The following is a 12,008-nucleotide window of genomic DNA, read 5'->3' on the forward strand; positions in this document are numbered from 1 at the left end:
GCTAGGATAACTGGTATTCTATTTTTTTTTTTTTTTTTTTTTTTTTACCTCCAGCCTGGGTGACAGAGCAAGACTCTGTCTAAAAAAAAAAAAAAAAATTCACTTTAAATAGTTCCAGGACACGTGTAGAACGTGCAGGATTGCTACGTAGGTAAACATATGCCATGGTGGGATAACTAGTATTCTGAGCTGTGTGCTAGAGGTAACTCATGATAATGGAATATTTGATTTAATTTCAGATGCTCGTGTACAAGTTTGCCAGAAAACACCACATCACTTTAACTAATCTAATTACTGAAGAGACTACTCATGTTGTTATGAAAACAGGTATACCAAGAACCTTTACAGAATACTTTGCATCTGCTGCATAAAACCACATGAGGCGAGGCACGGTGGCGCATGCCTGTAATCGCAGCACTTTGGGAGGCCGAGGCGGGCAGATCACGAGATTAGGAGATCGAGACCATCCTGGCCAGCATGGTGAAACCCCGTCTCTACTAAAAAATAAAAAAATTAGCTGGGTGTGGTCGCATGCGCCTGTAGTCCCAGCTACTCGTGAGGCTGAGGCAGGAGAATCACTTGAACCGGGGAGATGGAGGTTGCAGTGAGCCGAGATCATGCCACTGCATTCCAGCCTGGCAACAGAGCAAGACTCCGTCTCAAAAAAAAAAAAAAAAACCGTGAAAAAATAAGAATATTTGTTGAGCATAGCATGGATGATAGTCTTCTAATAGTCAATTACTTTATGAAAGACAAATAATAGTTTTGCTGCTTCCTTACCTCCTTTTGTTTTGGGTTAAGATTTGGAGTGTGGGCCAGGCACGGTGGCTCACACCTGTAATCTCAGCACTTTGGGAGGCCGAGGCGGGTGGATCATCTGGGGTCAGGAGTTCGAGACCAGCCTGGCCAACGTGTTGAAACCCCGTCACTACTAAAAATATAAAAATTAGGTGGGCGTGGTGGCAGGCACCTGTAATCCCAGCTACTCAGGAGGCTGAGGCAGCAGAATCGCTTGAACCCAGGAGGTGGAGGTTGCAGTGACCCAAGATCGCACCATTGCACTCCAGCCTGGGGACAAGAGCGAGATTCTTGTCTCAAAAAAAAAAAAAAAAAAGGTTTGGAGGGTGGTGAGCTGAGATAGTCAACTATTAACTCCTATCTACCTGCTGGGACTACACTGGTGGGGTGGAGCCTAAGTCCTAAAACAACAAGTGAGGCAGCTGGACGCGGTGGCTCGCATCAGTAATCCCAGCACTTTGGGAGCCTGAGGCGGGCAGATCACAAGGTCAGGAGTTCGAGACCAGCCTGGCCAATATGGTAAAACCCAGTCTCTACTAAAAATACAAAAATTGACTGGGCGTGGTGGTGTGCACCTGTAATCCCAGCTACTTGGGAGGCTGACACAGAAGAATTGCTTGAACTCTGGAGGCTGAGGTTGCAGTCAGCTGAGATCCTGCCACTGCACTCCAGCCTGGCGACAGAGTGAGACTCTGTCTCAACAACAACAAAAGAAAGAACAAGTGAGGCAAAACCTGGAGACCCCAGCTTCATGTAACACCTAGTTTGAGTATTGTTGAGAGTTTTTCAGGAAAAAAGTCTGATAACAGTTCCGAGATAGTCTTAACATATGAAAAAGCAAAAAAGGGAGGGGACAGATCATTTGTCCTATACCTTTCTCTTTTAAGGTTTTAATTATAACTTGTGTAATACAGGAGACCTCTGGGAGTTTTTAGTTGACTATAAACTAAATCTGAGTACACATTTCAGGGCTGCTAAAAATGCTTATTTGAAACTGGGCCGTATTAACACAAGCAGAGGGTCTGGAGCAAGTGAAGTACAGATCCAGAGCCCCACTGTATTCTCCAATGGAGTGACTGCCTGAAAGATGATGTCAGTTTTAAGCACCGTGCTTGGTTTTTAACATGGTCACTGACAAATTGGGAGTGTTTATCCAGAGGTAGATGGTAAAGATGCAGAAAAGTAACTTGAAATACTGTCTTTTGAAGAAGAAATGAGAAGATTTAAGGAAATAAGACACTGTCTTCAAGTATCTGAAGAACCGTTACCCGGAAGAGAACTGTTACCTGGAACAGGATTAAGACTCACTCATGGGGCTCCAGAAAGCAGACGAGTGCATGGAGGACGCAGAAGATGCAGATTGTGTGGCTCAACTCTAAAATCTTTCTAACAAAATTAGTTCTCTGGATGTGTTCCAGTTCACTTGATGATGATTCTTTTGTTTTTGTTTTTGTTTTTGTTTTTGAGGTGTAGTTTTTCACTCTTGTTGCCCAGGCTGCTGGAGTGCAATGGCACGATCTTGGCTTGCTGCAACCTCCCCCTCCCGGGTTCAAGCGATTCTCCTGCCTCAGCCTCCCGAGTAGCTGGGGTTACAGGCATGCACCACCATACCTAATTTTGTATTTTTAGTAGAGACAGGGTTTTTCCATGTCAGTCAGGCTGGTCTTGGACTCCCGACCTCAGGTGATCCACCTACCTCGGCCTCCCAAAGTGCTGGGATTACAGGTGTGAGCCATCGCGCCTAGCCCATGATGATTCTTTTCACAGAGATACAGGCACTTGAGGAGAGGATCTAAACCCCTTGGACACATTGCCATTGAACTTCTAAGATCTTAGGTTTCCACTTACTCATGAAAATTATACCACAGGGTCAGAGGGTAGTGTTCATTGGACCCAGGTGCCAGAACAAATTATTACAAACTACTATTTTAGAGAAAAATGTCATTAAAGTTTAAGATACCTTAAGCTATAGGTTTGCATCAAAGTTAATGAAAGGTAAAAAGATGCCAAGCGTGGTGGCTCAGGCCTGTAATCCCAGTGCTTTGGGAGGCCAAGGCGGGCAGATCACGAGGTCAGGAGATCGAGACCATCCTGGCTAACACGGTGAAACCCCATCTCTAGTAAAAATACAAAAAATTAGCCGGGCATGGTGGCGGGCATCTGTAGTCCCAGCTACTCAGGAGGCTGAGGCAGGAGAATGGCATGAACCCAGGAGGCGGAGCTTGCCGTGAGCTGAGATCCAGCCACTGCACTCCAGCCTGAGTGACAGAGCAAGACTGCATCTCAAAAAAAAAAAAAAAAAATGCAAATCAAATCTAAAGTAGTTCAGTCTTTAAACTCAAAGCCAATACATTTGCTTTGAACTACAAATGAACTGAAGTTTTTAAGTGTAATACATGTTACTAAATCGGCTTTTGTAGCAGTTAAACAAAAAACTTCAAAAATTGTAAGGATTCTGTGAGGGAGCATGGCTGCTGCTGCTGCTGCTTGCAGATAGCCTGCTGTGTTTAGGATTTAGTTAAATACATTTCTCCTGTTTAAAACTAAATGGTCTTTCCTTAGTTTGCTTAGTTCTTCAGAAGGGCCTTTGAAACACTGGGAAATAAACAAGTGATTCTTTAGCTACTGCTTTCTGAAATACTTATATAAAAGCTCTGCACTGTATTCTCCCATCCCTCTCAGGGGAATATTAGAGGGTTAGGACTCCCCAGGTAGACATTCTAGGGGTGAAAATTTGTCATTACATTGACATTTCAGATTTAGGTTTTCAACAATACTGTTTTCTTCTTTCACATATTGCCATCTAGTAATATAGATGTTCTCCGTCCACATTAATCAAAACTATTGACATGGATAATTCCTAATTCCTTGAACACTATAATGGAAATCTATAGCTAGCCTTGGCGTCTAGAAGATGGGTGTTGAGAAGAGGGAGTGGACAGATATTTCCTCTGGTCTTAACTTCATATCAGCCTCCCCTAGACTTCCAAATATCCATACCTGCTGGTTATAATTAGTGGTGTTTTCAGCCTCTGATTCTGTCACCAGGGGTTTTAGAATCATAAATCCAGATTGATCTTGGGAGTGTAAAAAACTGAGGCTCTTTAGCTTCTTAGGACAGCACTTCCTGATTTTGTTTTCAACTTCTAATCCTTTGAGTGTTTTTCATTCTGCAGATGCTGAGTTTGTGTGTGAACGGACACTGAAATATTTTCTAGGAATTGCGGGAGGAAAATGGGTAGTTAGCTATTTCTGTAAGTATAATACTATTTCTCCCCTCCTCCCTTTAACACCTCAGAATTGCATTTTTACACCTAACATTTAACACCTAAGGTTTTTGCTGATGCTGAATCTGAGTTACCGAAAGGTCTTTAATTGTAATACTAAACTACCTTTATCTTTAATATCACTTTGTTCAGATAAGCTGGTGATGCTGGGAAAATGGGTCTCTTTTATAACTAATAGGACCTAATCTGCTCCTAGCAATGTTAGCATATGAGCTAGGGATTTATTTAATAGTCGGCAGGAATCCATGTGCAGCAGGCAAACTTATAATGTTTAAATTAAACATCAACTGTGTCTCCAGAAGGAAACTGCTGCTACAAGCCTTATTAAAGGGCTGTGGCTTTAGAGGGAAGGACCTCTCCTCTGTCATTCTTCCTGTGCTCTTTTGTGAATCGCTGACCCCTCTATCTCCGTGAAAAGAGCACGTTCTTCTGCTGTATGTAACCTGTCTTTTCTATGATCTCTTTAGGGGTGACCCAGTCTATTAAAGAAAGAAAAATGCTGAATGAGGTAAGTACTTGATGTTACAAACTAACCAGAGATATTCATTCAGTCATATAGTTAAAAATGTATTTGCTTCCTTCCATCAATGCACCACTTTCCTTAACAATGCACAAATTTTCCATGATAATGAGGATCATCAAGAATTATGCAGGCCCGCACGGTGGCTCATACCTATAATCCCAGCGCTTTGGGAGGCTGAGGCGCTTGGATCACCTGATGTCGGGAGTTCAAGACCAGCCTGACCAACATGGAGAAACCCCGTTTCTACTAAAAATACAAAATTAGCCCGGCTTGGTGGCACATGCCTGTAATTCCAGCTACTCGGGAGGCTGAGGCAGGAGAATCACTTGAACCTGGGAGGCGGGGGTTGCAGTGAGCTGAGATCGCGTCATTGCACTCTAACCTGGGCAACAAGAGCAAAACTCCATCAAAAGAAAAAAAAATCGGGTGCATTGGCTCATGCCTGTAATCCTAACACTGTGGGAGGCCAAGACAGGCAGATTGCCTGAGCTCAGGAGTTTGAGATCAGCCTGGGCAACATGGTGAAACCCTGTCTCTACTAAAATACAAAAAATTACTCGGCGTGGTGGCATGCGCCTTTAGTTCCAGCTACTCAGGAGGCTGAGGCAGAAGAATCTCTTGAACCCGGGAGGTGGAGGTTGCAATGAGCCAAGATCGTGCCACTGCACTCCAACCTGGCAACAGAGTGAGACTCCGTCTTAAAAAAAAAAAAATTTTGCAGCGCAAACCAGGATATCCTCTGTTCTCATTTGTTCTAGATTTCAAAAGAAACAGTCCTTTCTTTGGGGAAAAGAGAAAGGAAAAGGAGTTTATAAAAGGAAAGAAAAGATTCATAAGAACAAGAAGTGGGCCCACTTGCATATACCTTTGTAGAAAACTGTTCACTGTTGTTGAAGAAAAGCTCTTCGTATTAATATGCAGTCCAGATGCAGTGGCTCACACTTATAATCTCAGCCCTTTGGGAGGCTGAGACAGAAAGATTACTTGAGGCCAGGAGTTTGAAACCAGCCTGGGCAACATAGTGAGACTCTGTCTCCACAAAATTTTTTTTTAATTAGCCGGGCATGGCAGTGTGCTTCTGTAGTCTTAGCTACTGAGGAAGCTAAGCCAGAAGAATCACTTGAGCCCAGGAGTTCAAGGCTGCAGTGAGCTATGATCATACCATTGCACTCTTGCACTTGCACAGAGCAAGACTCTGTCTCTTAAAAAAAAAAAAAGTGTGTGTGTGCATATGCATATATACATATATATACATGCAAATGTATCTGTTTATAATTCAGATTGCTTCAAAAAGATGTTGCACTTTATGATACTGAGAACAGTGAGAAGTAAATAAGATAGAGTGTAGGAGGAGGAATAATTTCAGAACAGCCATCTGAGAACTTCTGTGACAACAGATCAGGCAAAATGAAATGTGAAAGTAATTTTATAGGCCAGGCGTGGTGGCTCATGCCTATAATCCCAGCACTTTGAGTGGCCAAGGCAGGTGGATCACTTGAGGTCAGGAGTTCGAGACCAGCCTGGTCAACATGGTGAAACCTTGTCTCTACTAAAAACACAAAAAAATTAGTCGAGCGTGGTGGCATGTGCCTGTAATCCTAGCTGCTGGGGAGGCTGAGGCAGGAGAATCACTTGAACCTGGGAGGCGGAGGTTGCAGTGAGCCTAGATTGCGCCACTGCACTCCAGCCTGTGAGACAGAATGAGACCCTGTCTTAAAAAAAAAAAAAAAAAAAAGTAATTTTATAAACTATTGTGCACAATTCGATGTATTCATAATTAATTAAATGATTATTTTTGTTGGTTTTAACTTTTATTCAGTGGCTATTTATTGGGAGCCTACTGTGTTCTGGGCACTAGGAATGCAACAGTAAATAAGACTAACCAAGTCCCTGGTAGGATTCAGGTTCTGTCGAGGGGAGATACACAATAAAGATGAATTTAAGATAACAATAAATGCTATGGAGAAATATACAGAACAGTGGAATAGTATTAGCTGTCAAAGGTTGTTGATTACTTTTGTTTAAGGAGGCCAGGGAAAGCCTTTCTGAAAAAATTGAGCTGAGACCTAAATAACAAGAAATAATTGTCCTTGAAAAATGGAGGGAATGCATCTTATAGGCAGAGGAATAGCAAACATAAAGGTCTTGAGGTAATAATGAGTGTGGTTTTTTGATTTCTGTATTTTGGTTTTTTTGAGATGGTATCTCCCTCTATCCCCCAGGCTGGAGTGCAGTGGCACAATCTTGGCTCACTGCAAACTCTGTCTCCTGGGTTCAAGCAATTCTCCTGCCTTGGCCTCCTGAGTAGCTGGTATTACAGGCACGCGTGCTACCACACCCGACTAGTTTTTATTTTTAGTAGAGATGGGGTTTTACCACGTTGGTCAGGCTGGTCTCAAACTCCTGAACTCAAGTGATCCACCCACCTCAACCTCCCAAAGTGCTGGGATCACAGATGTGAGCCACCGTGCCCAGCCAGAGCTTGGTTTATTTTTTAAAAGATAGGCCAATGTTGGTCGTGTGTGGTGGCTCATGCCTATAATCCCAGCACTTTGGGAAGCCAAGGCAGGCAAATCACTTGAGGTCAGGAGTTCGAGACCAGCCTGGCCAACATGGTGAAACCCCATCTCTACTAAAAATACAAAAAACTAGCATGGTGTGGTGGTGTGTGCCTGTAATCCCAGTGCCTGTAATCCCAGCTACTCCGGAGGCTGAGGCAGGAGAATCACTTGAACCGAAAGGTAGGAGTTACAGTGAGCCGAGATCGCATCACTGCACTCCAGCCTGAACGACAGAGCAAGGCTCCTATCTCAAGAAATAATAATGATAAAAGGTTCGGGCACAGTGGCTCACACCTGTTACTCCAGCACTCTGGGAGGCCGAGGCAGGCAGATCCCCTGAGGTCAGGAGTTTGAGACCAGCCTGGCCAACGTGGCAAAACCCCATCTCTACTAAAAAAATGCAAAAATTAGCTGGGCACGGCTGGGTGTGGTGGCTCATGCCTGTAATCCCAGCACTTTGGGAGGCCAAGGCGGACAGATCACTGAGGTAGAAACCCTGTCTCTACTAAAAATACAAAAATTTGCCCAGCGTGGTGGCGCGTGCCTCTAATCCCAGCTACACGGGAGGCTGAGACAAGAGAATCACTTCAACCCGGGAGGTGGAGGTTGTGGTGAGCTGAGATCGCACCATTGCACTCCAGCCTGGGCAACAAGAGTGAAACTCCATCTCAAAAACAAAAAAAAAAAATTAGCTGGGAATGGTGGCATGTGCCTGTAATCACAGCTACTTGGGAGGCTGGGGCAGGAGAATCGCTTGAACCCAGGAGGCGGAGATTGCAGTGAGCTGAGATTGCGCCACTGCACTCCAGGCTGGGCAAAAGAGCAAGACTCCGTCTCAAAAATAATAATAATAATAATAATAGGCCAGTGTAGCTGGAGTAATTTGCAAATTATGTGTGGAGGCAGAGATTACACAAGGAATGGGAGAAGGTCATAGATGAGGGCCAGATCACATAGTATTTGGTGGTAAGGAATTCAGATTTTATCCTTGTGGTAATTGGTGGTGTGGAGATGGTTAAAAACAAGGTTGGTTTGGGATGGGTTTGAAGAGAGGACTTGCTAATGGATTAAATTTGGAGGATAAGGTAAAGAGAAATTGAAGGAGTGACACTTGGGTTTTGGCTTGAACAATAGATCTTGTTAGTAATATTAAATTAGATGAAGAAGGCATGGTAGGGAATATGGGGGAGTGGGAAAGGCAGGAAGCAGGAATGGAACCAGGAACTCTGTTTTAGATGTGAGAATTTTTTGTTGTTGTTGTTGTTGTTGTTGTTGTTGTTGTTGTTGTTGTTGTTGTTGTGACAGCATCTCGTTCTGTTGCCCAGGCTAGAGTGCATGGAGTGCGGTAGCACGATCTCAGCTCACTCCAACCTCCGCCTCCCGGTTCAAGTGATTTTCCTGCCTCAGCCTCCCGAGTAGCTGGGATTACAGGCACCTGCCACAATGCCTGGCTAATACTTGTATTTTTAGTAGAGATGGGGTTTTACCATGTTGGCCAGGCTGGTCTTAAACTCCTGACCTCAGGTAATCCACCCACCTTGGCCTCCCAAAGTGCTGGGATTGCAGGTGTGAGCCACTGTGCCCGGCCAGATGCATGAATTTTGAGATGTATACTAGACTTCTAGATAGAGAAGTTAAGTAGGCAATTGGACACGTATGAAGCTCAGGGGTACAAGGAGGACTATGAACATGGGAGTCTTCTGACAAATTTATCACTAGACTCCTCATTCAAGTAACTAGGAAATGTCAGATATTCTTCCCCTAGTAATAGCCAGTGGTTATACTCTTGCCTTTAGTTTTCTTCACAATACTCTTGGCAACACATAAGGCCTTCCCTACAATCTGAGTTTCAGTCAGAATTGTTTCTGAGCGTTCTTCCTCAAATTTCTCCCCAGTCTCATTATTCTTTATTCTCATGTCCGTGACCAGTCATAATAGTAATTATGAAAAACCTCTAACTTTCTTTAGTGCATTGAATGTATATTTTATCATTTTGGTTGTGTTAACTGTAAATCTCTCAGTGGAAATCTGAAAAGCCTTTATTTCCTTAGATGATAATATACAATTGATTTAGGAGATAGGGAATTTTTCAGTTACCTTTATAACAGCACAGTATTAGCAGTCTAATCTAAATGCTAAGTGAATGTTTTGAGAGGAGATAGATGTTGAAAATTAAAATACATTAAGTCCCAGTGAGGTGAAAAGCCGATTGTTAATTTCTGCACACAAAAGATTTGGCTTCAGTGAATTGATTTCAACAGCTGAGATCCTAGTCATTTCACCTGTTCTACCAAAAAGAATGATTTTACTTGCTTTTGGTCAAATCTCTGCCCAGCAATTCTTTTTCTTTCTTTCTTTTTTTTGTTTTATGTGTGTGTGTGTGTTTTTGTTTTTTTTTTTTTAGCAGAGTCTCACTTTGTCACCCAGGCGGGAGTGTGGTGGTATGATCACAGTTCACTGCAGCCTCCAACTCCTGGGCTCAAGTGATCCTCCAGCTTCAGCTTTTCAAGAAATTGGGACTGCAGGCACATGCAACTATGCCTGGCTGAGGTTTTATGTATCTTTTTTCTAGAGAAGGGGTCTCACTGTGTTGCCCAGCTGGGTCTCCAGCTCCTGGTCTCAAGCTGTCCTCCTGCCTCAGCCTCCCAAAGTGCCAAAGTGCTAGGGTTATAGGTGTGAGCCATTGGTGCCCAGCTACTGCCTGCCTGGCAATTCTGAATACCTTAATTTTTTTTTTTTTTTTTTTTTTTTGAGACAGAGTTTCACTCTGTCACCCAGGCTGGAGTGCAGTGGCATGATCTTGGCTCACAGCAACCTCTGCCTCCTGGATTCCAGCAATTCTCATGCCTCAGCTTCCCGAGTAGCTGGGACTACAGGTGCATGCCACCACGCCCAGCTAGTTTTTGGTTTTTTTGTTTGTTTGTTTGTTTGTTTGTTTTGAGACGGAGTCTCGCTCAGTCGCCCAGGCTGGAGTGCAGTGGCGTGATCTCCGCTCACTGCAAGCTCCGCCTCCCGGGTTCACGCCATTCTCCTGCCTCAGCCTCCCGAGTAGCTGGGACTACAGGCGCCTGCCACTACGCCCGGCTAATTTTTTTGTATTTTAAGTAGAGACGGGGTTTCACCGTGTTAGCCAGGATGATCTCGATCTCCTGACCTCGTGATCCGCCTGTCTCGGCCTCCCAAAGTCCTGGGATTACAGGCGTGAGCCACCACGCCCGGCCTAATTTTTTTTTTTTAATTTTATTTTTAATTTTTTGAGATGCGAGATGGAGTCTCGCTCTGTTACCCAGGCTGGAGTGCAGTGGCACCATCTCAGCTCACTGCAACTTCCACCTCCTGCATTCAAAAGATTCTCCTGCCTCAGCCTCCCGAGTAGCTGGGATTACAGGCACCTGCCACCATGCCCAACTAATTTTTTGTATTTTTAGTAGAGATGAGGTTTCACTATGTTGGTCAGACTGGTGTCAAACTCCTGACCTCAAGTAATCTGCCTGCCTCAGTCTCCCAAAGTGCTAGGATTACAGGGGTGAGCCACTGCGCCCGGCCTGAATGCCTTAAATATGACGTGTCTGCTCCACTTCCATTGAAGGAAGCTTCTCTTTCTCTGATCCTGATGGATTGTGTTTGGTTTCTTTCAGCATGATTTTGAAGTCAGAGGAGATGTGGTCAATGGAAGAAACCACCAAGGTCCAAAGCGAGCAAGAGAATCCCAGGACAGAAAGGTAAAGCTCCCTCCCTCAAGTTGACAAAAATCTCACCCCACCACTCTGTATTCCACTCCCCTTTGCAGAGATGGGCCGCTTCATCTTGTAAGACTTATTACATACATACACAATGCTAGATACTTTCACACAGGTTCTTTTTTCACTCTTCCATCCCAACCACATAAATAAGTATTGTCTCTACTTTATGAATGATAAAACTAAGAGATTTAGAGAGGCTGTGTAATTTGGATTCCCGTCTCGGGTTCAGATCTCAGCTGATAAGTGGAAGAGCTGGGACTTTAAGCAGATGAGAATCTAAAGACTTTGCTCTTTTCACTTCACTGGGTATCTTTCTCTCTCTCTCTCTTGCTCTCTCTCTCTTTTTTTTTTTTTCCCAAGACGGAGTCTCACTCCGTTGCCTAGACCAGAGTGCAGTGGTGCGATCTCAGCTCGCTGAAAACTCATCTTGCCCAGGCTGGTCTTGAACCCCTGACCTTGTGATCCACCCGCCTTGGCCTCCCCAAGTGCTAGGATAGGCGTGAGCCACCGTGCCCAGCCAATAATAGCTAAAATTTATATAATGTTCACTGGGCCAGGCACAGCAGCTCGTTCCTGTTATCCCAGCACTTTGGGAAGCTGAGGCAGGCAGATCGCTTGAGCCAAGGAGTTCGATACCAGCCTGGGCAACATGGCAAAACCCCACCTCTACCAAAAAAAATATACAAAAATTAGCCAGGCGTGGTGGCATGTACTTGTAGTTCCAGCTACTCGGAAGGCTGAGTTGAGAGTATCTCTTGAGCCCAAGAAGGGGGGACTGCAGTGAACGGAGATTGCGCCACTGCACTCCAGCCTGGACAACAGACAGAAGATCTCAAAAAAAAAAAAAAAAAAAATCACTTTATGCCGGGACTGCTCTAAAGGCCCAACCATGTTTTAACTAATTAACAATTTTATGACAACTCTATGAGCTATGTACTGTAATTATGCCTATATTACAGATGTGAAAATTGAGGCTCAGAGAGGTTGAATAAGTTGCTCAAAGTCACACAGGTAATAAGTGATGGAACTAGAAGTTGAACTCAGGAAGTCTAGCTCCAAGTCTAAATTCTTTGTTAATTTATTTTTCGGGCCAGCC

The 12,008-nt window shown here is 44.1% G+C and overlaps 1 protein-coding gene across 51 annotated transcripts in view; it reads left to right on the forward strand.

The window, feature by feature from the left end:
- Positions 1-12,008, forward strand: part of BRCA1 (BRCA1 DNA repair associated) — a 91,641-nt gene that overhangs the window by 57,523 nt on the left and 22,110 nt on the right. For all 51 annotated transcript variants that reach the window (XM_055100850.3, XM_057300188.2, XM_063598593.1 and 48 more), the window contains 4 exon segments: positions 240-327; positions 3,975-4,052; positions 4,553-4,593; positions 10,808-10,891. In XM_055100850.3, coding sequence (XP_054956825.2) covers positions 240-327; positions 3,975-4,052; positions 4,553-4,593; positions 10,808-10,891 — 291 coding nt within the window.

Source organism: Pan paniscus, chromosome 19 (genome assembly GCF_029289425.2).
Source record: "Pan paniscus chromosome 19, NHGRI_mPanPan1-v2.0_pri, whole genome shotgun sequence".
NCBI lineage: Eukaryota > Metazoa > Chordata > Mammalia > Primates > Hominidae > Pan > Pan paniscus.